Source organism: Ictalurus punctatus, chromosome 8 (assembly GCF_001660625.3).
Source record: "Ictalurus punctatus breed USDA103 chromosome 8, Coco_2.0, whole genome shotgun sequence".
NCBI lineage: Eukaryota > Metazoa > Chordata > Actinopteri > Siluriformes > Ictaluridae > Ictalurus > Ictalurus punctatus.
Genome location: NC_030423.2, coordinates 18,423,943 through 18,450,219, shown reverse-complemented (window position 1 = coordinate 18,450,219; position 26,277 = coordinate 18,423,943). Strand labels below are relative to the sequence as shown.

The 26,277-nt window shown below is 38.0% G+C and overlaps 1 protein-coding gene across 3 annotated transcripts; it reads left to right on the top strand.

Moving 5' to 3' along the window:
* The first annotated feature begins 1,964 nt into the window (after positions 1–1,964).
* csnk2a2b (casein kinase 2, alpha prime polypeptide b) lies at positions 1,965–20,693 on the top strand. Of its 3 annotated transcripts, none has more exons than XM_017474964.3 (13): positions 1,965–2,169; positions 2,766–3,087; positions 6,054–6,165; positions 6,652–6,753; positions 7,982–8,032; positions 11,174–11,233; positions 11,309–11,392; positions 13,148–13,258; positions 15,214–15,315; positions 15,873–15,973; positions 16,755–16,903; positions 18,843–18,923; positions 20,139–20,693. In XM_017474964.3, the coding sequence occupies exons 2-12, from the start codon at positions 2,984–2,986 to the stop codon at positions 18,917–18,919; spliced, it is 1,053 nt and encodes a 350-aa protein (XP_017330453.1). In that variant the 5' UTR covers positions 1,965–2,169; positions 2,766–2,983; the 3' UTR covers positions 18,920–18,923; positions 20,139–20,693. The 3 variants fall into 3 exon arrangements, with proteins under 3 accessions (XP_017330453.1, XP_017330452.1, XP_017330456.1); XM_017474963.3 differs by having other exon boundaries at positions 1,965–2,584; XM_017474967.3 differs by lacking the exon at positions 7,982–8,032 and having other exon boundaries at positions 1,965–3,087.
* The last annotated feature ends 5,584 nt before the right edge of the window (positions 20,694–26,277 follow it).

The window sequence follows — 26,277 nt, the reverse complement described above, 5'->3', positions numbered from 1 at the left end:
GAGGCTTTGAAATTGATAAAGAGAACTTTGTAAATGGTCTTTGTATGGTTTGTATTGGATATGATATGAAACAGGTAACCAGTGTAACCTGCGCAGGATAAGAGTGATAATGATGATTTTGGACAGAGAGAGAGAGAGTGCCCTGGCTGCTGAATACTGGTTGCATTGGGATTTGTTGATTGTTTTAGTGGGGAGGTCAGAAAAGAGAGCATTACAGTAATCTAGCCGAGAACTGATGAAGGCATGGGCAAGAGTTTTGGCATTTTTGGTGTTAAAAATGGAGCAAATTCTAGCAATAGTGCAAAGATGATAAAAAGCTGTTTTTGTGACAGAGGAGATGTACAAGGTAAAAGACAGTGTAGAGTCAAAGATAATACCAAGGTTGCGGACGGTAGGGGAGGGTCTAACAAGGACACTGTTAAATATCAATTAACTGATCAGGAAGACAAGATAGAACATGTGGAGATGCTACTACTAACACATCTTTTTTCAGTATTGCGTTTGCAAAAATTACTGGTCATCCATAAATTGATGTCCTTGATATATTCAGATAAGGAATTTGTGGGGAAAGGAGCAGATTGATGTGAGCTAATATAGAGTCATCAGCATAGCAATTGAAATGAAGGCCATGGTGGTATTTGTTAACGTTGCAGGTTTTTGTGATGTGAAAAATTTAACCAAGATAAATCCTGTCAGATCTTTTTCCAGCTTTAAGGGGCCTGCAGGTTTTGTACCAAAATATATTGATATTTGGAGCTATTCATAATTCTCTCAATCTTGACTACAGCCCTAGTCCCAGCTGAAGAGAAGCAGCTCCATAACATGATGCTGCCACCACTTTTGAACATGAGTTTGAATGGTTCATTGGAAGAACAGTGACATGTCCATAAAATGTTTCTATTTGTTTTTCACTTGAATTTTGCTAGTAAATATGCTAAGACAGTGATAACAAGGCTAATTACAGCAATTATAGCTGGAGTCCAAATATATGTATAATCTTCTCATAATTTATGGTAAGATTAATCTATTATACAGAAATAATTAAAATATATATTTTTCGATTTGTAGTTTTCCAATATAACAGGGATTTACTTATAAGCTATCTTATCCTATATATTAATTGTTTGTCTAATTCTAATAAAATTTCTATTTAAAAAATATATTTAATTGTATTTGATCGATAAATGCTTAGATAAATAGACAGATTAAATTAAAGCGAGGTGAAATATTCAAATTTATACCACAGTGCTGTTGAGTTCTCGATTCTGATTGGCTGACAGATGTTCTGAGATGAGCAATTATTTTTCAGGAAATGCACAGCTAAAGTAGAGATATGAGAGAGAGAGAGAGAGAGAGAGAGAGAGAGATCACGGTTTTTTTCCCGTTTCATGCTGGTAATATAAAAATAGCACAAATTAAAAATTTATGATTTTTCGTTTTTAATTACGGCAGAAAATACAACGAATAAATAAATATTGATACTCTCTCAGCATATCAATAACTCAAGCCTCAGTTACTAGGTCTCAAATGATGTTTAGGAATTACCAACGGAGGCTTGAGGTGTGATGAGTAATAAATTAGTTCCACACACAAGAGCGTTTTAAGAACAAAAACCTGACACATGTCTTGAAATAAAACATCTGAAGAATGTCTGTGGTATAAGTGGAATAATTGACTCTGGTCCGTTGAGTTATTAGAATATACCTCAGGTGTGCATTGATTTCTAATAATTCAACGGACTGTCGCCAATAATTCCTTACATATACAAAAGGCGCGCACAAACACACACACTCATTATTTCATACTTTACAAAATATTTTTTTTATATTTTAAAAAATGTACCGCGCACTTATATTTTGGTCTCAGTTTGATAGTGTTTGCCATTCATGAATTCAAAGCATACAGAAATAATTGGTCACCATGGTAACCTTTTTCGACCACTTCCGGGTACTCGACTCCATAGTCTCCTTCCGGATCGCTGTATTGCGATCCGTTTCCCTATGTTACCATATATACCGCAGCTGTATGGTACAGGCTGTTTGGGGGGCGTTTTCAAGAAATCCCTCCAAAATCTCTATATAGGAGGGAGCTCGGGGCGGGGTTTCAGAAGTTTGCCACAATTACGTCCCTACAAACTTTTTCTGGGGAAGCGATTTTACTTCGTATAGCGTGAGTCAGTTGGCTAGCTAACGCCATCGATTGCTATTGCACCCCCTTTTATTTTCCTTTATCCGATGGACTGGTTCAGTTGTTCCGAAGCAGGGGACTTGTTTTGCGCGAGCCAACTTCGTTACTTTGGATGTGTTCCGGTTGTCGTCCTTCGCAGTTAGCTTGTTAGCTATTAGCCAGCCAACGTAAACAAGCTGCAAAACGAATGTAAACATTACACACAAAAAGACATCACCTTAGTGTTTATTTTCCCACCCTAAACAACATGACGATGTAATTCAGTTAAATAAACTGCCAGAGAAATTGGAAATTGTAACTTTGCGTTCCTTAAAAAAAAGAAAATACACGAGCGGTTTGGTTTCTTCTTCGTTAGTGCGGTACGAAACAAACGCGGGTGGTTTTCTTCTTCGGTGGTGTGAGTAACGCTTCATGAAATTAAATAGAACAAAAAAAGTAAACCCAGGCGAGTTTCTCTATCTCTGTATACTTGTGTTGATTTACTCTGAGATCATTTCTTTAGAGAACTCTAGACCTTGCCTGCTTTTTTTGTGGTGCCTTTGAAAAATGTATTTTGTATTTTTATCCTTTTTTTGCAGCTGCATCTCCTCTCAGCCTGGGATCCCCAGTAAACCGTCTCTGGGGGGAGTGTGAAACTGTGATTACATTTGACACAGTTTTTTGTTAAAGCATTAGAGAACACTAACACACAAACACGCACTCAGGGGACTCAGAAAAAGCAATGAAAACCCTGAGCTGAGTTCTCCAGAGCGTTGTGGATATCTGCTCTAACAGATAATCGCATCTTTTGGCCACCATGCCTGGCCCAGTGGCTGGCAGCACAGCTCGGGTCTACGCAGATGTGAACACTCTGAAGAGCAGGGAATACTGGGACTATGAGGCCCATGTGCCAAATTGGAGGTGAGTATGAATCTCTCTCTCTCTTGCTTTCTTTCTCTATCTCTCTCTTTCTCCCTCTCTTTTTCTTTCTCTCTTGCTTTCTCGCTTTTTTCTTTCTTTCGCTTGCTTTCTTTCGCTCTCTTGCTTTCTCTCTCTCACTCTCATGCTTTCTCTCATGCTTTCTTTGTCTCTTTCTCCCTTTTTTCTCTTTCTCTCTTTCACTCTCCCTTTTTCTCTCTTTTCTCTCTCTCCCCCTTTTTCTCTTTCTCTCTCCTTTTCTTTCTCTGTCTCTCTTTCCTGTGCTTTCTTTCTCTCTCTTTTGCTCTCTCTTTCTTTCTCTCTCGTTCACTCACACACTTTGTTTCTCTCTTTCATTCGCTCTCTCTCTCTCTCTCTCTCTCTCTCTCTCTTACTCTGTGTGTGTGCATTTGAAATGTTCATTACCGGGGCATGTCCTCTAACTTCGATTAGAGAATCTGATGGATGAGTGCATTCGCTGTGCCGATGCATGTTCACTAACACTGAAATATCAATACACGACCAGCAGGGAATGTGCGCTTCTATTAATTCTTCTGAATCAAATCTAACAAGAGTGAGTGAAATGATTTGGACTGATGTGCATGAGTTAGACCATCATAATAGTTGCTTTGACACCATTATTAACGTTATGAGCTATTCCAGAATTTCACATTTGACCCGATATTGACTTTTACATTGTCTCATTTCCTGAAAAAAGTCAGCATCAGTGAGACTCTACATGTCTGGTCAAGTGATCTGTCGGGCGAGAACAGAGAGCATATGTGTGTTCACATTTACATATCACTGATGTCGAAGAGTTCATCTGTGTTAATATGGAAAAACTCCTGTGACTTAAAGGAATGCTTCAGAATACTTTAGATTAATCTCTGATCAAATTAACGAAAGGATTTTACTTGTACATCCTCATAATCGAAGTGTAAGGGCTGCTGTTCAATTTCATTAACATTTACAGCAATAGTACATCATTATGATATATCTGTTAAAGCAAAACTCCACCCTGAACCATATTAAATGTGTTTCTATTAAAATATTTCCGATGGGTTTAGTGATTCTGGTGCTAATTTGCTGGTTGATGCATTGATGTATTTTTGTAATTCCTGAGAGAAGTTTTTTGCCACGTGTGTGTGGAGTTTGCATGTTCTCCCCATCCTTCGGGGTTTCCTCGGGGTACTGCAGTCTCCTCCCCCAGTCCAAAGACATGCGTTGTAGTATGATTGTCATTTCCAAATTGTCCGTAGTGAATGAATGGGTGATTGAGTGTGTGTGTGTGTGTGATTATGTGCTGTGATGGGTTGGCCCCTGCCTTGTTCCCTGAGTTCCTTGGGATTTTCTCCAGACTCCCTGATGACCCTGTGTAGGATAAGTGGTACAGAAAATGGATGGATGGATGGAGTGATCTCAAACATAAGGGATAACCATCAAGTTTGATTGGTAGCTCTGAAAAACAAAAGAACAACTCACCTTTTCTCACTCATCATTCCACAGCGGCGTTTTTGGATTCACGAGTCCCAGAAAAAAGTTCAATTTTTGATTCAAAGTCCCAGAATGCAATACAACGTTGCGACACAGTTGCTCTGAGTTACGGCAGATACCTGGCTTAGCTAATTAGCGCTTTACAAGATGACTAACACGATGGCATTAGCGATGGAATTGAGCGTGAAAGTTTAAGCTTATGCTTGGAAGCTGATGTGTGTAAGCAGAATGTACAGATGAGGAGATGATAGTGCTAGACAGACTAAAGGAATAAAGCACATATTAATAATAATATATAATAATATTAATAATAATGCATCACTCTCTTTAGGTAAAGATGAAGCAAGAGATGAAGCACCACTATCAGCAAGAAATCAAAGTGAAAATAGACCATGTCTATGAATGGTTAATTAAAAAAATAAATCTTGAACACTGTTGTTCATTGTAAACATTATTATGCCATTCGTTCAGGTTGGAATTTTCCTTTAAAGTGCACCTATTATGGTTTTTCAAATATTACCTTTCATGTAGTGTGTTATAGAGCTGTTTGAGAATGTAAAAATCTCTGCAAAGTTTCAAAAATCAAAGCACACGATAGAGTTATTGACTCCCAAAAGAAGGAACTGAGAGAACAGCTGAAACGAGTCGTTGGTGATTCCACACTTACCTCCTGTACTAACTTGCGTAGGTTCGTAACAAAAAGCCGGTCTTGCTCTGGTCTTGATTGGCTGTTTGCGAACAGACGGAGCTGAAACTTGTTACGGTAGTGGGCGTTTCATTTTTTGACACACACTGACAGTGGTAGACCAATCACAAGAGACTGGGACATCTGACCAATCAGAGCGGAGTATGCTCTCTGGAAGGAGGAGTTTAGAAGGAATCCTTTAGAACAGAACATTTTACAAATAGTTTTTGACACTGGGGGTGGGGAAGTAATGCTGCAATTTAAATTATGAGCACATTAAAGTGTTTTTTGACCTTGGATGCACGTAAATCTATTGTATGAGACCTTTAAAAGAAAATTAGGCACGTTTCAAAAGCATAAAAGGTGTGCTTTAATACAGGAGAAATTCACGGGGAATAATTTGCGGTTTTGTGTTATCAGTGTGCTTGTGCATGTCTGGTTGTGCAGGCATCCTACAAAACCTTGGGGAAAGCATAAGTAACTGGATTTATTATTGTTAAATGTTGGAAAGTTGGATAAAATGGAATAAGAGTAGCTTTGGTGAGACTTTGTCATGTTAAGTTCAGTTTGTGTTATACAGATACATAGTTCAAACTTTTATTGACCGAATTCAACTACTGCCCTTAGACTTCTATTGTAAGGGTTGGAGTAACCAGACTTTCTGCAGGGTTTTTCCCCCCAATACCAGTACAAGAAAACAAATTCAACAGATTCCATGGATAGAGATTTGGTTGAAATCAGGCTATTCGTTGGTCTTGCTGTTTAACCATCTCGATTCTCTTGCTCACAGCAATCAGGAGGACTATCAGCTGGTGCGGAAGTTGGGCCGGGGGAAGTACAGCGAGGTGTTCGAGGCCATTAATGTGAGCAACAGCGAAAAAGTGGTGGTGAAGATCCTGAAGGTGATTTAACACTGAGACCTGCAACACGTAGACAAAAACGTTTTCAATTTGTATGAAGGTGGAACAGACTGACCGTGTTAAACTCCACCAAGCACGGTGTCCACAAAGCTGCATGATGTTACAGGAACAACGCAGCCAAAAATCACCTTCATACAGGTTTCTTTCTGACTACGTCGACTACATTTAGGATAAGAAGTATTTGATGCGTAAATTCTTCTGTATTTAGTTTTGCCATGGAGCTAGGAAGCTGGCAATTCTAAAGTTACCAATTTACAACTGTGGTTTTTGAGTGTATTGGGGGGGGGGAAACAAAGGACGTTAAGCAATTTAAAAAAAAAAAAAAAAAAAAAATCTCCTTGAAGCTGGAATTACTTTCATCCTCAACACACAGTTTATTATTATAAAACTCCTAAAGGAGGTCTAAAGTTCGATCAGAGACGTGTATGTTAGTATCTTGTCTTCAATAACTTGCTATTTTGATTGCAGCCCGTCAAGAAGAAAAAGATCAAGCGAGAAATCAAAATCCTGGAAAACCTGAGAGGAGGAACCAACATCATCCGGCTAGTGGACACCGTAAAGGACCCTGTGGTACGTCAGCAACTAGAACACGTTAGCAAACTTCAGCAACACGATCCCATTGTAAAAAAAACAACAACGAAACAAAGGTGTACATGTCGGAAACGTTTTAACTCCGCATCTATGTCAGAAAGTTGTCTTTAAAAACCAGAATTCATTCCTGAGCTTAAGCTAAATGATTCACAAAAAATGATTCACTAGTCTTGCAGTACACCCGGGTCTTCAGTGTTCACACTAACAAGTGATATTTGGCTTGAGATTTTCTAAATTCTATGCAAATTAGGCCTGATTTCATAGTGACAAATCCAATCTATTGGCTCGAATGATTCCTCAGACTAGTCTTGTGATTTGTGTGCTCCAACGTTTCTTCAGTTCCCCACTCATACCTAATTGCAGTTCCTGCCTGTAGTTAGTTCCTATTTACTATTCGACGCACAAAAAAGCAGCTTGCCCTTGCTAGTGTGAACGTTGGGCAAGTTACAGGGAGTGCTACTCCTTTTTACTGTGTGTATGGCTTTATCGAAGCGTAAAACCATGCTGCGTCCCAATTCGCCTACTATCCGTCCTAAATTTTATCCGAGAATTGGATTAGTGTGTATGTTGAAAGGAGTATCCAAAAGCTACCTGTATGGTCTACTTTTTCTGGTAGATGTTCGAAGTGTGGATCCGTGGACGCTTTATTAGATAATATTGCCCACAACTCCTTGCATGAGGGAGGAGGAGTTTTGTGATGGTTTGCTTCGCCAAATTCAACCTGCAAATATGGCGGATGAGTGTAAATGAAATGTGGAAAAAGAAATCAAGGGAATGTAAATTCAATTCTATCAATTATATAAGGAATAATGAGTGGAGAAAAGCTGAAATGTTTGTTTATGGTGACCACGTGAGTAACTAGGCAACAACGTTCTCCTCTGATACATGATGTTAGTATGTCCCAGTACTTGCGTACTCTTTTTGCTACACACTAAAAAGTGTGTACTTTTTCTTCACAAAAGGCGTACATACTTTTAGTGCGTAGTATAAGTAAGCGAATTGAGGAACAGCATCAGACTAAACAAACCCTTATTCAGAAATGATGCTTCTGCTGTCAGGTTCTTATGATTGTTCTCCTGCTCTTGCACCGTAGCTATTGTCTTATGTATACCTGTGTTTGTAATTTTAGTTTTGAAAATATTCCTGTTGATGATAATTTCTGACAATTTCTTCCTTCTCCTTTTCCTCACTGTGTCTCTCACTGCAGTCTCGAACTCCTGCTCTTGTCTTCGAGTGCATCAATAACTCTGATTTCAAGGTAGACACACTTGTGTGTTGTTTCGTGTTGTACAGAGTTGGTTGTGTGGGTTAAGGGTTAGAGGTCAGGATGGATCAGATCCAGCTCCAGCCCCTGGACTTTTCATTCTTCTCCAAAGTGGAGAAACTTCGTTTTGGTCTGGATGTTGATGTTTTTGGAAATAGAATTCACTGTTTGTGGTCAGAATTTAAAAAAAAAATTACATTAAATCAGATGGTCGTGAGTTCAAATCCAAGCACCGCCAAGCTGCCGCTGCTGGGTCCTTGAGCAAGGCCCTTAACCCTCAACTTCTCAGTTGTATAAATGAGGTAAATATAATTCGCTCTGGATGAGGCCGTCTGCCAAATGCCATAAATGTAAATGGTTTTTCAGAAATATTTGTATACGTGTCTAAAGGTACGTGCACACATACAGCAACAAAGCGAATGGAGACCATTCATTTTCAGTGAGAGCTGGTGACTTCTGGTGACTAGATGTGGGCGTGTCCAGAGATGCAACAAAGTTAACTTTATGCAAATTTGGAGCGACTTGGTGCAGCGAATTCCAGTGGGAGTGAAGACAGTAGAGTGCATGTGATCTACCATGCTGTCTGCGAGTCTGAATTGTTTCATGGCCCCAGGCAGTCCAGCGCTTGCACTTTTGCAACAGATAGATGGCAGCAGTGGCAATGAGCACACAATGCCTCTCCTTCGTCTCGGTTAGGATATGATGCATATGTATACACTGGTGAATTGAACGTTTCATTTCGGCGCTAAGAAGACGGGTTTGTTAAGTGGAACGCTAGTTGTACCTCTCACTGATAATTGTTACCATGACAACCAATAGTAGAAAAGTCTACTGGTGAGTTTATAGTACAGCGACTTGTGACGATAAAATCCCTGTATGTGTGAATGTACCTTAAGACAGACACATAATCAATCAAGCATGCTCATTAGAATATTAGGCCACACCCATATCATTGTCATTGCTCTGATTCTAACTCCGTATCAGCTGTTTGAACACTGGTTTGTCAAATCATAGTTTTCCAATCAGATTTAAACCCTGAATATTTAATATAACACTCAAATCTTCCATGTACACATTTTTACTGTTTTACAATTTTAAGTCCTGACAGATGCATAGTTCAATCCCTCCCCTCACACTTTATGCCCCTCATGTCTACTTTTTTTCTACACTATACAGTGGTGTGAAAAAGTATTTGATTTCTTCTGTTTTTGTGTATATTATACTAAATAGTTTCAGATATTCAAACGAAATTCAACAAAAAACAAAGGAAACCTGAGTAAACACACTTTTCTTTTTTTTTTCTTTTTTTACTGAAGCAAAAATGTTATCCAATACCTTTCACCCATGCAATAACTGCAATAACTAAACGCTTCCAATAACTGGAGATCAGTCTTTCACAACACTGTGGTGGAATTTGGGAACACTTTTCTTTGCAGAACTGCTTTACTTCAACCACACTGGAGGGTTTTTGAGCATGAATTGCCTGTTCAGGGTTCTGCCACAGTATCTCAATTGGTTCGAGTCAGGACTTTGACTAGGCCACTCCATAACCTTTTAATTTTCAGAAGTGTATTTACTCCTGTGCTTTGGATCATTGTCTTGCTGCATAAACCAGTTGCGCTTGAGTTTCAAATTATGGACTGAAGACCAGACATTCTCCTTAAGGATTTTCATGTTTCCCTTAATTATTGTAAGTTGCACAGGCCTTGAAGCAGCAAAGCATCCCCACACCATCACACTGTCACCACCATGCTTGACCATAGGTATGATGTTCTTGTGGAATTCTGTGTTTGGTTTACACCAGATGTAACGGGACCTCTGTACTCCAAACAGTTCCACTTTCGTCTCATCAATACACAGAACAATCTCCCAAAATGTTTGAGGATCATCACAGTGTGTTTTGATAAAAGTCAGATGAGCTTTTATGTTCCTCTGGGTTAGCAGTGGTTTTTGCCTTGCCATTCATCCATGGATGCCATTTTTGCCCAGTGTCTTTCTGATCGTGGAGTCATGAACATGACCTTTATTGATGCAAGAGAGGCCAGTAGGTCCTTTTGATGTTGTCCGTGGATCTTTTGTGATTTCCTGGGTAAGTCATCATTATGCTCTTGGAGGATTTTTGGAAAGTCTGCCACTTCTGGGAGTCGCAGAGCCTTTGAAATAGCTTTGTAACCCTTCCCAGACTGATATATTTCAATTATCTTCTTCCTCATCATTTCTCTAATTTATTTCTACTTTGGCACAGTGTGTTGTTGAAAAAGTTCTATTTAAGTGTTGATTTGATTGAACAGGGTTTGCAGTAATCAGGTCTGGTTACGTCTAGTCCAGCTGAACCCCATTATGAATGCAGTTTCATAGATTTGGGCAGTTCGTAACTATGGGGGCAAATACATATTCACACAGGCCCAGTTGATATCGGATAACTTTTTTTTTTTTTTTTGCTTTAATAAATAACATTTATCATTTATAAACTGTATTATGTGTTTACTCAGGTTTCCTTTGTTATTTTAGATTTAGTTTTAATTTCTGAAACAATTTAGTATGAGAGATGCACAAAAACAGAAATCAGGATGGGGCAAATATGTTTTCCACAGCACTGTATGTCTGCTTGCTTCCTGGTTAATCCAAATTCAGAATAATATTCATTTAAAAACATATTCCTGTTAAGGTTCCTTTCAGGAAATCTGTATGAACGATCACCCAGACGTGACTCGGAGTGTGGTACAGCCGTATACTAGTAGTGTTAAATAAATAAATAATCTCTTGCCAATTAAAGCAAAAGTTCCTGTTTAAGGATTTAAAATGGCAGTAAATTTAGAGAAGAGATAAGAGGACGCTTACTTAATCATCCAGTGGTGGGAAAGTGCGATGACACAAAACGGTGCAAATAAATATTGGGCATAAATCCAAAGATAGACAGGTGTATTTGACAAGAATTTTGCAGAACTATCATATTCTTGATGCAGGGTAAAGCTACACTTCAGCAAATTCACATGCACTTGGATGTTGTCATTAATTGTAGTATAAAGAAAACCATATTATTTGGTTTACTTGATGTGTGTAACTGTATATTTTGACGTTTGCTGAATACCCATAGACTTCTACTTGTAGTAAGTCCTTTTTGTCTCTATGTAGGAGCTGTACCAGAAGTTAACAGATTTCGATATCCGTTATTACATGTATGAACTACTAAAGGTAAGAAACATTAGCTGTTACAGTTTTTGTCCTGAATTCCAACACTAGTGTATTTACATGCGTGTATGTGTGTAGGCCCTGAACTACTGCCACAGTATGGGCATCATGCACCGTGACGTCAAGCCCCACAACGTCATGATCGATCATCAGCTGAGGAAGGTATGTTTTACACTTTTTTTTTTCTTTTCTTTTTTTTCTTTTTTCTTTTCCTCACACTTGGTCTGAAAAGTCATCTAGAAGTGTGTGTGGAAAGCAACGTGTTTTCTCTTGCAAGTGACAAAAGTTTACGTACTATTCAAGGTTGAAAGTGCTGGTTGTTCATTTGATATGTTTAGACTTCTAATATAGAAATTTTGTTTCATTTCTAAGGTCTAAATGGCTTGTAGCACTGAAGACATTGTTTTCTATCTATGTCAATGGTGCAGAAAGCATAGCCATGCATGTGATTTTTATTTTAAAAAAAAAAAAAAAAAAAAAAAAGGTTATATATTGAGTTCCAGTGGTGGAAATCACATCCCATCAATAAATATAAATATAAGGTATTATGTTTAGGGGTCCAAGCACCAATGTCATCTCAGACGTTTATCAATGGAAAGTTCAGGAAAAGAATGCTTTATAGATCAAATATTTCTTGACACATCTTATAGTTTACCCTATAGCATGGCCTAAACCTCAAAAATGCCCATTATGTTTTGTAGTGACCAAAGCTTACTGTTAACACACCACATTGTGTGGTTTAAGAATCGTTTATTGCATATATTATTAATAATAATAAAAAAATAGTTTTGTAATAGTATTATCTATGTAGACTATAGCTTCTGCTGTATGTTCTGTACTTATTGCATTCTCTTTCAAATGATTCTGCATCAGTTCACAAAATGTTATCATCGTTGGGTCATACATTAATGATTGGCCAAGTCTCTGTAGTTAAAAAAAACAACAACAAAAAAAAACATTATCGGCCTCGGCTGTTAAACTATTATTTACCCACGGTAATGTCTTCCTGTCACTGACATTTCAGGTGGTTTTTAGATGTCTTGGGGAAGCCAAAAAAACATCAATCATCGTTAGTGCCCGTTTAGTGCAACGTAAGCCCATTAGAACACCATTTGAGATTCATTTATATTTATATAAACTGAAATGTGTTAAGTGATTTTAATTAGTCAGATGTTGAGGTTTTTGCCCTGTAATGTGTAAATATGACACAAGTTTAGAAATCCAATCAAATTGTGAATCCTCCATTGTCATCCCTAGTGTATGCTTGTACATATTAAACACATTAATAGATTGCATATTTCTCACTCTTTGTGTGTACTACTGAGCTTTATTCGGTACATGTGTACGTTTGCAGCTCTCAATCCGACGCCCCAAATCCAAACCTCTTCCCAAAGCTCCTTTTTTTTTTCCATTCTCATTATAGTTAACAGTTTTATAGTGCAGTGTTTTATGTGAAACTTTGAATCAGACATGAACCTTCTCTTCTGTCTCTTCTATAGTATAAATAAAACTCTCCTACTCCTTGAAGCTAACGCTTCACATCATGTTTGTTACTAGCTAACTCTTGTATGGGCTGTTTGTGTACACGCAAACTAAGTGTAAGGCAGGGAAGACCGCCTCCTTCTGCAACTTTTCCACTTGAATCATGTTGAAATGTTTAGTCACTCATTCCAGAGCATCTATTCTAGTGAGTGTTTAGTCACATTTATTGATATGTTCCAAGAAGTTGATTAGACCAGCTTTAGTTTCCACTGTTACATCTGTACACATCTGTATTTCTGCTTTTTCTCCTTATTTTAATTCCATTTTGATGAAAATTATTTTTTCATCAAGTATCAGAGGTTGTTTATGTAATCTAAGCAGCCACCTGGTGGCGGTATGATGATGACGTGTGTGTGTGTGTGTGTGTGTGTGTAGCTGAGGCTGATAGACTGGGGTCTGGCTGAGTTCTATCACCCTGCGCAGGAGTACAATGTCAGAGTGGCGTCTCGTTATTTTAAGGGTCCTGAGCTGCTCGTGGATTACCAGGTAAGACATTGGACTCATGCTTTATGTCTTAATGGTTGATTTACTTATTAATTGTGATTACCAACTGTTATATTGTATTATATAAAGCTGTCTTGTGTTTCAACACATTAATATAAAAATTAACCTTTTTTTGATTGTGCATTTGCTATTAAAATGAATCCAATTAATCCTCACTGTTGGTATTCCAGCGCTTTGGATGTATTGCAGCCAAAAATTATTTTGAGCTCGTTGGAGCAAATGACGTACATTAAAATCTCTTCTCTTTTTTTTTTTTTTTTTGGAGCAGTATTGCAGTTGTACTCTTGTTACTGCATGTATCTAAAATATCTAATGCAACCCCAATTCCAAAAAAGTTGGGATGACATGTAAAATGTAAATAAAAACAGAATGCAATGATTTGCAAATCTCATAAACCCATATGTTAATAGAACAACAGAACATAAAAAAACATCAAATGTTTAAACTGCGTAAATGTACTATTTTAAATGTACCACGTCTCAAAAAAGTTGGGGCAGGGGCAACAAAAGGCTGGAAAAGTAAATGTTACAAAAAAACAAATGCTGGGAGAACATTTAGAAACTAATTAGGTTGATTGGCAGCAGGTCAGGAACATGACTGGGTATTAAAAAAAGTATCTTGGAGAGGCAGAGTCTCTTAGAAATAAAGATGGGATGGAATCTGGATAGAAGCAGATGTTGCTCTAAAACCTGTATATACCTTTCAGCATTGATGCTGCCTTTCCAGATGTGCAAGTTTCCCTTTCCATGGGTACTAATGCACCCCCATACCATCAGAGATGCAGGCTGATAAACTGAACTGCGCTCTGATAAAAAGCCGGATGGTCCCTCTCCTCTTTAGTCCTCTTTACTTCAGAGGACGTGGCATCCATGGTTACCAAAAATAATTTCAAATATTGATTCATCTGACCACAGAACAGTTTTCCACTTTGCCTCAGTCCATTTTAAATGAGCTTTGGCCCAGAGAAGACTGCAGCATTTCTGGATCATATTCACATATGGTTTCTTCTAAGGCCCGAAGATCACGGGTATGCAATATTGACTTTCACCCTTGTCCCTTGCGCACAGAGATTACTCCAGATTCTCCGAATCTTTTGATGATACTCGTGTAGATGATGAGAGATTCATAGTCTTCGCAATTTTACATTTAGGAACATTATTCTGAAATTGTTCCACAAATTGTAGACGCAGTTTTTTGCAGATTGGTGAACCTCTGCCCATCTTTAAAAGACGTGTGTGTGCGGTATTAATAAATAGTTTGACCAATAGTGGATTTTACCAAATTGGGCAGTACCTGCTGATAAGTAATTAATCCACTGGTAGTTTTTCAAATTGATACTGAATGAAAACATAAAACTCAAAGTAAAATAATGCTGAACTTTATTACAAAAATAAACAGTACTGACCATACCATGGAAATGTACTGTACGTTTTTCAATTAAATAAATATTACTATATAAACTATTAATAAATATTTAAGTAAATAAAAGATATACATCCAAACTGAACCAGCACTTAAAAGTAACACTCCAAATAAAAAATTTAGATAGAGACATCCTAAATTAATAATTTAAAAAAAATATCAAATAACATAAAATAAAATTTCAGTGATGGTTTTTATTTCACCTCTAGAGTCCTCTCTCATACTGTATGATGACAGCGGACCCTTCTCAACCGCTCCCACTGACACGACCGGGAAAAACATTGGTGTGGATTTTTGTAGATAACTGATAGTTTCAGCAGTCGGTTTTCAGTGCCAGTTAATTAGTAAAAACCAATCCATCGGTTCGAGCTCTACTAGTAAATCCGTTGCTGCTGCAGAATAACGGTTTCTTGATGCACCATTTTGAATCCGCGGTATAAACAGCAATTCAGACGGGTCTAGTCTTTACAGCCCTGATGCACATCTTCACTTATGGCCTTTTTGTGTTTGTGCAGATGTATGACTACAGTCTGGACATGTGGAGTCTGGGCTGCATGCTGGCCAGTATGATTTTCAGGAAGGAACCATTCTTCCACGGCCAGGACAACTACGACCAGGTAATGGGGTATAGGGGAGGGACCGGCGAGCTGTCAGGAATGAACATTTCAATAAATGAAAGTCTTGAGATTTCTTAGAATCAAAGAGTAGTTTGTGTTTTACCCTTTATCATAATTCAGGACAAAATTATACTCGGCTGATCATTTTATTAAAGAATACACTATTTTAAATGGAGAAATACATTTTAATTACTTGAGAAATCCTGAATAGTCTGTTTTAAACACCATTTGCTTGGATGGTCATTTCATAACCTCTGATCTTAATTTAGAATGTTGTTCAGTGTGGTGTTGGGTTCAAAATGACAAATTTTAATGAAATAAACACAGTTCCTGGAAGTGAACGAAACATTTGAATCCTTCTCGATATGTTCCATCACTATGTTTACCGTGTGCTCTTGCATGTTTATTTACCGTACCATTTATTAACACTATAACTGTACAAATCCTTTTCATTGCAATTAACAAGAACAACTGTATTCCACCTGTTTCAGCACTGTCCGCATTAACACTCGATAAAAATGCAGCGTGATTTTAAAAAGTTATTGCTCTGCCTGCAGTTGGTGCGCATCGCTAAAGTCCTCGGAACCGACGAGCTCTTCGGCTACCTGCGCAAATACCACATTGAGCTAGACCCGCGCTTTAAAGACCTGCTTGGCCAGTAAGTACCAACATGAGGTGCTTATGCTACACTGCTGTGCTTATGGCTGTGTATTATTGCCTGACTGAGTGAGACGAAGATACTGATTTATGCAGTGTGTCTGATTACAGGCAGCTGTGTAGACACAATTCATTTCACTTTGAAATAATTACTTTTTAATTGCGCCTGAATGAAAAGTATAACCATTAGTATGGTAGGGCACTTGTGATTTAGATATTTGCCGCTATTTTTTGATTGTTTGTTTAACTTGACACCAATTTTACAATGTTACTGAGAAATCCTGTAGACTTTCCAATGAATGAAAATATATGTTTTTGGGGTTTTTTTCTTGTTTTTTTTAAAGTGCTGGCACTGGAGACTCCTTCCAAAAATGCCTAACAAACACTTCTTAGTTCTGTTTATGTGGAGCATCTGACATACAGTATTTATACTATATAAATATACTATACAGCTATACAGTTTAACAGTATAGCTGTTACTAGAGAAATTATTAGAAACATATTAGAACAAGTACATTTAATATAAAAACTGCTTAAAAAATTATAGAACATTCTGACCAATCAGATTTAACAATTCAACACTACACTTTTATTAATCGATTAGATGGCTAGATTGAATGCACCATTACTCGTAATTAGTTTACTACTGGTGTCCATGACTAGTTTACAGTATTAAGGGAAAATCAATAAGGGTGTGTATTGGAACATGTCCTAGGATGGAGACTGTTCTGTACAGTGTACAGGTGTTGTGTTCAGTTCTTCTCTCTGTGTCTGTGCTGCAGGCAGACGAGGAAGTGCTGGGAGCAGTTTGTACAGACAGAGAATCAGCACCTGGTGAGTCCTGAGGCTCTTGACCTGCTGGATAAACTACTGCGCTACGACCACCAGCAGAGACTCACCGCCACCGAAGCCATGGAGCACCCCTACTTCTGTGAGCTTTGTGTTCTAGCTCCGTTAGTTTTGTGGGTTAGCACCTCCGATACATGTAATTTATATGCAGTGGAATTGTCTATATTTCTGCATAAATATGACTTAAAACATCATAAGATTTTCACACAAGTCCTAAAAGTAGATAAAGAGAACCCAATTAAACAAATGAGACAAAAATATTATACTAGGTCGTTTATTTATTGAGGAAAATGATCCAATATTACATATCTGTGAGTGGCAAAAGTATGTAAACCTTTGCTTTCAGTATTTGGTGTGACCCCCTTGTGTAGCAATAACTGGAGCTAAACATTTCCGGTAACCGTTGATCAGTCCTGCATATCGGCTTGGAGGAATTTTAGCCCATTCCTCATTACAGAACAGCTTCACCTCTGGGATGTTGGTGGATTTCCTCACATGAACTGATTGCTTCAGGTCCTTCCACAACATTTCTATTGGATTAAGATCAGGACTTTGACTTGGCCATTCCAAAACATTAACTTTATTCTTTGTTTCCATCTGCTGACGAGCTTTATGAAGATGCTGATTTCCTTTTCCAGCGGGACTTGGCACCTGCCCACAGTGCCAAGTCTACTAGTAAACAAAACTACTAGACCATAGTATTACTGTGCTTGATTCGCCAGCCAGCTCACCTGACCTGAATTGTCAAGAGGAAAATTACACACCAGACCCAACAATACAGACGAGCTGAAGGCCGCTATCAAAGCAACCTGGCCTTCCATAACACCTCTGCAGTGCCACAGGCTCATTGCCTCCATGCCGTGCCACATTGATGTAGTAATTTGTGCAAAAGGATTAAAGCCCAGACCAAGTATTGAGTGCATACATTAACGTACTATTCACAAGGTTGACATTTCTGTATTATTAATTCCTTGTTTTCGTATATTTTCAGAAACTGGATATTTGTTTTCTTCTTTCCATGAGCTATAAGCAGTAATGCTCAAGATTAAAACAAAAAAAAAAAAGCTTGAAATATTTCACTTTGTGTAATGAATCTAGAATATATGAAATTTCCACTTTTTGAATTAAATTACAGAAAAAAAATTATCTTCCACGATATTCACATTTTGTTTAGATGCACCTGTAGTTATAGCAGATTACTTAAGAATAAAGATGTGCTTTTGATTGCACTACTTTGTTGTTTTTTTTTTTTTTTCTATGCCACAGTGTTCTCTCATCAGTGTATCTATACGGTGTCCTCCAAAACTTCTGGAATGACGAGGCCAATTAATTTGTTTTTTTTGCTGTAGAATGAAGACATATGATTTTCCCTCTTTTCTCAGCTTCAAAATGGCTTGCTTTTCTCCCATAGACAGCTCTCTGATCTTCATATAGGCTTATCTTGTTTAACAACAAATGCAGTCTTCACAGGTGAAACTGAAGGCCAAAACCAAGGGTAGATGTTCAGAGCTATTTGTTTAAACAGTCAGTCTAACAGGACACACCTGTGTAAAAAGAAACACCATGTTCCAATATTTTTGCTAGTCTACAAATTGAGTGGACTGATGCAAAATGTGCTTATGTTCTATGTTGTTTAACACATCTACATACACATACCAGGAAATAAAAGCTGAAATTCTAAACTCTCTTCTCACATACATCTTTTGTTCTCAAACCCAAATGTCTTCAGTCTACAGTAAAAGCAAATGAATTGGCTTTGCCCTTCCAATAGCTTGGGAGGGGACTGTATATAAAATATTGCTGTCTATTTATCTATTTGTACAATATTTTGCAGTAGAATTTCAACTTTAGGCCTCAGTCATTTTCCACTGAGCATTCGTTGTCTACCCATTTACTCTGTACAGTTGTACATGCTAATTTATAGCCCTCTATTTTACTGCTAATGGAGACCCCAATCCAAAGTCGGCAAACAAGTATGAGGAAGTCATCTCTGATTTAATACTGTTCTCTTTCCTTTTTAGACCCAGTGCTAAAGGAACAGTCTCTTACCAATGCGAATAACACTGTAGGATCAGAAGGATGTAATGCAGCTCGGTGAACAGGTATCTCATTACCTTTTAATATCAGTGTTTTAATTGGGCGGTTGTGTACAAAACAAATGGAATGTAAGCAGTGTTCCTCTTAGCTCAGTGTGTATTTGATCATCCGTGACACATTTGTTGTTGTTTGCTTCTTTAGTTTTACACTGTAGCCAGGTCTCACAACAAATCTATTTTTTTATTTTTTTAAATACAGCATTAAAATCGTGCATCATTGTTAATAATTAAATTTTTTAGATCAACAAATTTCATAAAATAGCTGCAGCAGTGTGTATTTACAAATTTAACTTAAATGTGGAACTCCAGTATGTATATTATGTAAAGGATAATCCACGGCTAGGTGTGCATTACACGACTTGGAGGTAAAGAACTTGTCCACCCGAGGCGAAGTAGAAGGTGGTTTCCTTCGCGGAGTGCGTTAAAATCGTCTAATGCACTCCTAGCCGTGGTTTATCCCGCTTATACCATGGTCACTTGCCAGCGTTGACGAGTTAAAGCTGTCATTGATGTTTGTAGTGCAAAATTTGACTGAAAGGATGAAAATATCAATAATTTTTGTTAGTTATTTTATATACGGGTCGTTAGAGCTTGAATTCTGCCCGCTCTAAATCATACACAGAGATAAAGTAGTGCCATAAGATTATATTCATTTGGATGAATTATAATAAATGGTTATGAGAGAGGGAGAGATTGAGTGTGAATTACCTGGGTCTGTGCTGCATGTCTACTAATATTGAAGCTGTGTGTTTACTGTATGTGACTGTAACTGTATGTTACTATGGTTACAGTTGTTTATAGGTAGCGCATTAATGTAGAACGTGATTAAACTGACTGGAACTACCTGTGCATTCAGCGTTTAAATGCACACCTTCCAGCCAATCAGAATCGAATATTCAGACAGACCATGGTATAATCCCTATTATTTTAGGTTCCGCTTCCCATGGTATAACCCTGGAATTCTGACAGACATTGGGATGCTTTGATATGCAATAATGGTTTATTTACACTTTAATTTGTTAGTATTATAGCCATTGAGCATGTCCTGGATGATGGTTTTGACTATATGAAAAATTATGTAAATGTGATTTTCCATAGAGCTCCTAAATCTCCTTTCATGTGGAGTTAGATGTAAAAGCACAGTGTTTGATCTGTTTGTCTTGTTCATCTTGGAATTGTTCATTTTTTTTTAATGTATGTTTCATTTATTTTGCCTTTCAGACTTTCAGAAAGCTGAAAATAACTTTATACCTCAGTTTACCCTTCGTGGCAGAAATCTCTCAATGTGTACAGTTGAAGATGGGCAAAAGCAGTATTGACCAGTTTACACCTTTCTCACACACACACACACACACACACACACACACACACACACACACACACACACACACACACACACACACTCACTGTCGTCCTTCTCAGTATCCGTGAAGGTTGGTCTGTCCCCTGTACCTCCATAGGCGCTGAAGCCATTTTAGTTTGGAGATCATGAAGATGCCTCCTGTTTTATTGATAGGTGAGGAGTTGTTAGAGGAATAAGGCCAGTCTCTGCCCCCTCGTACCGTGACCCTGCCTTTGTTTACCTTGCCGTGAAGAGTGAAGCACAGATAATACCCTGCCCTCACTGTTCTCCTCACTGGTCTGTCTGTGTGTTCAGTATTCAGACCCCAGTGTGGTGTCTTATGCACCACCACACAGAAGAAGTGGCATATTGGACCTCATTTCTCTCTGCTCTAGGTAGAAAAGTATTAATGACAATAAATGACTTTTATTTAACCTGGTGTGTTGAGTGAGTTTTAATTGTTTATTCTTTATGAGGATTGGATGGACAAATGATAAGAAAATGTGTTAAAGTTTTTGGCAAAAAAAACAAACAAATCTAGACCATTTTTCCACATGAAACACTGTTTAGCTGATCAGCTACATTTGGTTTGTTTGTTTTGCACCGGTCATTTAAAAGTTGCTGATGTGGTTTGAAAAACATAAACAAAACATGTAGAGCAGTGGTCACCAACCCTCGTCCCGTCCTTGCACCTTCCTGCAGGTTTCATCTCCAAACAAAATCTAACACACCTGTTTCAGATGATCAAGAACTTCTTAAGACAATGATTAGATGATCAGGTGGAAACGATTATGGTTGGAGCTACAGTCTTAAAGATGGTAGATCTCCAGGAACAGGGTTGATGACCACTGATTTAGAGGAACCCTGTAAAGTTACTGTGATGGCAGAATACTATGATGCATCAAGCTCTAATTAATTAATTTGTTTGTTTATTTATTTTGGTCGTGTTTGGATTATAGTGCCTTTGGCACACCCTCTAGGTCCCATTTCCGAAAGTTTAAGATAGATCGATGGATGGAGTAAGAATTGTGTAGTGCACAAAGTTTCAGAGAAACAGGATGTTTCAGACAAAATGTCCTGTTTCTCTTCTCTGGAAACTTTGTGTACTACATATAATCTACTATATCAAAAAGAAAGCAGGACATTTTGGACAAAGGACATTTAGACCATGTATTCTCAAAAAAAAAAACCCAGCACAGCTTATTAATGATTTTGTCCCAAATGTCCAAAGTGTCTTTTAAAGCAAGTTTATAAAGTTGTGACTTGTGTTTACTTAATTTAGTACGATGTGATTTTATTTATTTATTTGTTTATTTATTTAGCTAGCATGTTCATGTTGAGCATTCAAAATGAAACCCACATTTTTGTCCTTCTTAGGTGTTATCTTATCTCAATAAATAATTGGCAGGTCATTTTTTAACTGGTGCAAAGTTTTTGCAATGTGACCTGCGGTGTTTTTAGACCTAGGCTGATTGGTTTGGTGCTGTTTTTCTGTCTCTATGAGCACTGTCATAATGCACCTTTTGCTCCTTGGTGAAATTCAGCCGTCTCAAATATCATTGTAGTATACAATCAATTGAAGGTCTCCGCGTGGAGTGGAACTGATGAGGAGAAACTCTATACTCCAAACTCCACCCTTAAATGTGTTGCAGGGGTTAGTGTGTCCTGTTTCTGACGTCAAATGCCACATCATAACATTGCCTGGTCATGGCTCGCATCCAAATGTTTTAAGTATTTGCAGTCACCTCTGAAACTACAAGCAAGGCCAGTTCACTTTTTTTATGCTGTACACCAAAGACATTTGGGTTTGAGATCAAACGATGAATATGAGATGAGAGTTTAGGATTTCAGCTTTTATTTCCTGGTATTTACATCTAGACGTGTTAAACAATATAAAACACAATATTTTGTATCAGACCACCCAATTTTTAGGCAAGCAAAACTATAAGAACTGCTCAATCTTGAGTTCATTAAAGTCAATAACACTTAATATTTGCTTGCATATCAGTTTCTTGCAATAAGTGCATCAAGCCTGAGATCCCCGGACATCAAATTTATGGTTTCTTCTTTTGTGATGCTTTTCCAAGCTTATATGACATCTTCGATAAATTTCTTCTGCTGCTAGCATTGAGTTACATCAATAAATATTAGTGATCCTGTTCCAGAAGCAGCCATGCAAGCCCAAGCCATGACACTACCTCCACCATGCTCCACAGATGAGCTTGTATGTTTTGGATCAGGAGCAGATCCTTTCTTTCTCCACACTTTGGCCTTTCCATCACTTTGCTACAGGTTAATCTTGGTACCAAAACTTTTGTGGCTCATCTCTGTATTTCTTTGTGAATTCCAATCTGGCTTTCTGATTATTACTGCTGAAGAGTGGTTTGCATCTTGTTATGCTCTCAAAGTCTTCATCGACCGGTGGACTGTGATACCTTCACCCCTGTTCTGTGGAGGTTGGTGATTAATGTTCTTTTTTGGTTTTTCTTCATAGCTCTCACAATGTTTGTCATCAACTGTTGTTGATTTCCTTGGCTAACCCATTCGGTGTCTTTGCTCAGTACACCAGTGGTTTCTTTCTTCTTCAGGACATTGCAAATTGTTTCATTGATACTGTCCAGGGTTTATGCAGTGCATCTGATAGATCTCCCCTCTTTTCTCAGCTTTAAAATTGCTTGATTTTCTCCCATAGGCAGCTCTCTGATCTTCATGTTGGTTTATCCTTTTTAACAACAAATGCAGGCTTTACAAGTGAAACTGAAGACTTAAACCAAGAGTAGATATTCAGAGCGATTTATTGTTTAAATAATCAATCTAACAGGATATGCCAGGGTAAGAAGAAACACCGGTCAAACAGACAGGTACTAGAAAACATACATACTAGTTTCTACATCAGGTCAGGAGTCTCTTCTCATGCTTTGCTGAAGTTTGTGTGTCACCACTGCAACATTTGCTTCCTGTACGGCACAGACACTTGAGCTCACGTTTCCTGTTCTCGGGCAACATCTTTCTCATCAAAGTTTCAGTGGTAGTGATGTTGGAGCACAGGCAGACGGTGTTTGGTCACCACTGATCGCAATTCTGTCTGGCCCTGAAACTGTGTTTACCCCACTAAAACGTGAAAGCCGTTCAAGCTGGACTCCTAATGACCGCTTTAAGTAGAACAGTCTTTAGATATATCTGCAAACCTTACCATAAATATACCGTGAAAACTGTTATAAGTCTGGTTTGTGAATACTGTGTAGATCACCAGCTTTTGCTCTAACTGTTCTTAGTATTAAGTCATTAGTCAAGGCAGTTATGATCTGATTTAACTGTGAAGAAGAAGCAGTTGTGGTTTCCTGTCCTAATATGACTGACTGGGGTTTAATTTTAGGTGGTGTACAGATTATTTTATATTTTGGTTCACCATGTTAAAAGGAAAAAAAAAAAAAGATTGTCTGCATTATTTGCATTCAGTGTGTTTTTAGATGTACACTACATTCACAAATCCAGGAACCTGAATGCACAAAGGATATGTGCTTGAAGGAAACACTTCTGTAAGATTATTTTAAAGTGCTCTGGTTCACAATCATTATTAATTCATTATCGCTCTTAATAAGAATAGAGGCTGGCACCCAGTTCAAGGAAGTCTGGGAGCTAAAAATGTTCAAAAATGCTGTTAAATTTCTTCTGTTTCTCTCCTTTGCTACAGGTCATCAGATCAGTACCATCACAGAAAGATGCTCTGGTTAAAAAGATTTATTTTTTAAATCCTATACACATCCATCCATCCATCCATCCATCCATCCATTTTCTATACCACTTATCCTACAGGGTCAGGCGGAACCTGGAGCCTATCCCAGGGAGCATGGGGCACAAAGCGAGGTACACTCTGGACAGGGTGCCAATCCATCACATACACATTCATAAACTACGGAAACTGTGGACATGTCACTCAGCCTACCATGCATGACGTTGGACTGGGGGCGGAAACCGGAGCACCCTGAGGAATCCCCTGCAGCACAGGGAGAGCATACAAACTCCGCACACACAGGGTGATGGTGGGAAGCGAACCCCCAACGTGCTAACCACCACGCCGCCGTGCGCCCATTACTATACACATGTAGCATTAAAAAAAAAAAAAAAAAACCCTGATACAAACAACCTAATAGAACAATCCAAAAAAAAGGGCCAAAATATGACTTTATAAGAATGTGAATTTGAAGTAGATCACAAATTGGAGTAAAACACTTTATTATATCACATCAAAACACATTAAGGGACATATGAGAAGAAATAGCTATTTTTAGTGTGATATTTGAATTAGTTATTTAAAATCCCAAGTCCTGATTACAAGGATTTATAATGCTGACATATAGCCTACAGCAGTGTGGGTTTCAGTGCTGTAACACACACCAGCTATCAGGCTTTCATTACATCTTTAAAAGAGGAAACAAAGGAGCCCAGATTTGAAACACACACACTAACACACACACACACACACAAAACAACCATATCTCTGTGAGGCTTCGGTCGTCCAGATCATTCTGAAGATTTTGCAGTAGGAAGACAAAGTATTGAGAAATAGATACGAATCTGGTTATGAGACATACATAGCCACATTTAGCTTTCATATCTGCTGAAGAGCTTTTTCTTAATACACAGTGCATTTTGTCCTGAAGGAATCTAAACTAAGCAAATATTTCACAGTTTAAAAGGATGGGTGCAAGCCACAAAGCACAAAAAAGAAAGAAATCCAGTTTAAATGAGGTCTAATCTTGTTGGGGACAAATGTAAGGGCACGATCCAAACTTTTCAGTACACAGGGTGGATATCTTCAGTTTCTCTTCTTCTCCTGAGCTGAATCGATTCGGTCGAGTGGTTTGAATGCTGAACAGATGACCACCCAAACAAAAGCGAAGGACGTGTCGTCACTGTACCTCTCCCAGTAATCTAGGAGGGAGCTCCAGACTCAAATAAAGCATGCACCTCTATGAGGTTACTGCAGGGCTGCTGGAAGGATCTGCAGAAACGGCCACGCTTAACTCACTTTCTTAATGTTATTGGGTCGTCGACGTCGCAGGAAGCCTGGAAGGCAGTGCTTCTGTGAGGGAGAACTTGGTGCGGCCAAACCAGCAGCCTGCTTCCTGTAAAGCAGAGAAAAAGTCCATCAGATAAATTCAGCACAAAGAGCTGAACTATAAGACCTCACTCTGTATCTGTGGGTGTGGCCTTAATTGGTCTAACCTACAGATGTTTCCCAGAATGTCTTCTTTAATCCTGCTCACACTGTTATTACTTTTGTTTGTACCTCATACCTAATACTCAATATGTACCTATTTTAAGTTGGTACTATTTCCAAAAATAAAAACAAGCTAGTAGCCTAATTTAAACCAGCGCAACCCTGACCAGTGTAAATGCATCACACATTAATGAACATGGTCTTTATGTCTCATCAAACTTCATACTGTGCCCACATGAGCTTTCTGAAAAAAAAAACATAAAATAAACGGATTCAAGCCAGAATTTAGTTATCACTTATCACTCAGACTGTCTAAACAAACTTAAAGAGGCTATAAGCAACCTATTTGTTTTCTTTATTGAGTTTAATTAAAGTGTAGGTTGTTTTTTTATTATTAAAAAATGTAAAGGATTTTGTTCTTTTTATGGGTAACACTTTAGAATAACGGTACATAAATTAATACTTACTCAAATATGAAGTAATAATGAGTTAAGGCATGTACTAATCACGAACTAATGAAGAGCTAACCTTAACTATGACGTGAGTCTTGTGAATTCATGCGTGGATAACGACCACCTTAAGTACCGTTAGTACATGTTTGTTAGTTAATGTATTAATTAAAACATAGGGGTAAACTTAATCAAACCTGCTCTATAATTTCACATTTTTATAATTTGCCATACCCAGCTGCACTGTAGATACAGTGTGTATGCTGTTATTGTAATGTGTTAGCTTTTTATGTATGTATTATTTGCTTCTGCTTGTTGGATTGCTTGCCTTTTTTGGCCATGCTT

What these genes read in the sequence shown, in the direction of transcription:
- csnk2a2b (XM_017474964.3), top strand. Translation starts at nt 2,984, where the DNA reads ATGCCTGGCCCAGTGGCTGGCAGCACAGCTCGGGTCTACGCAGATGTG. An exon ending in GCCCATGTGCCAAATTGGAG is followed by an intron (nt 3,088 to 6,053) that starts GTGAGTATGAAT and finishes TCTTGCTCACAG; the next exon opens with CAATCAGGAGGACTATCAGC. An exon ending in ACATGTATGAACTACTAAAG is followed by an intron (nt 11,234 to 11,308) that starts GTAAGAAACATT and finishes GTATGTGTGTAG; the next exon opens with GCCCTGAACTACTGCCACAG.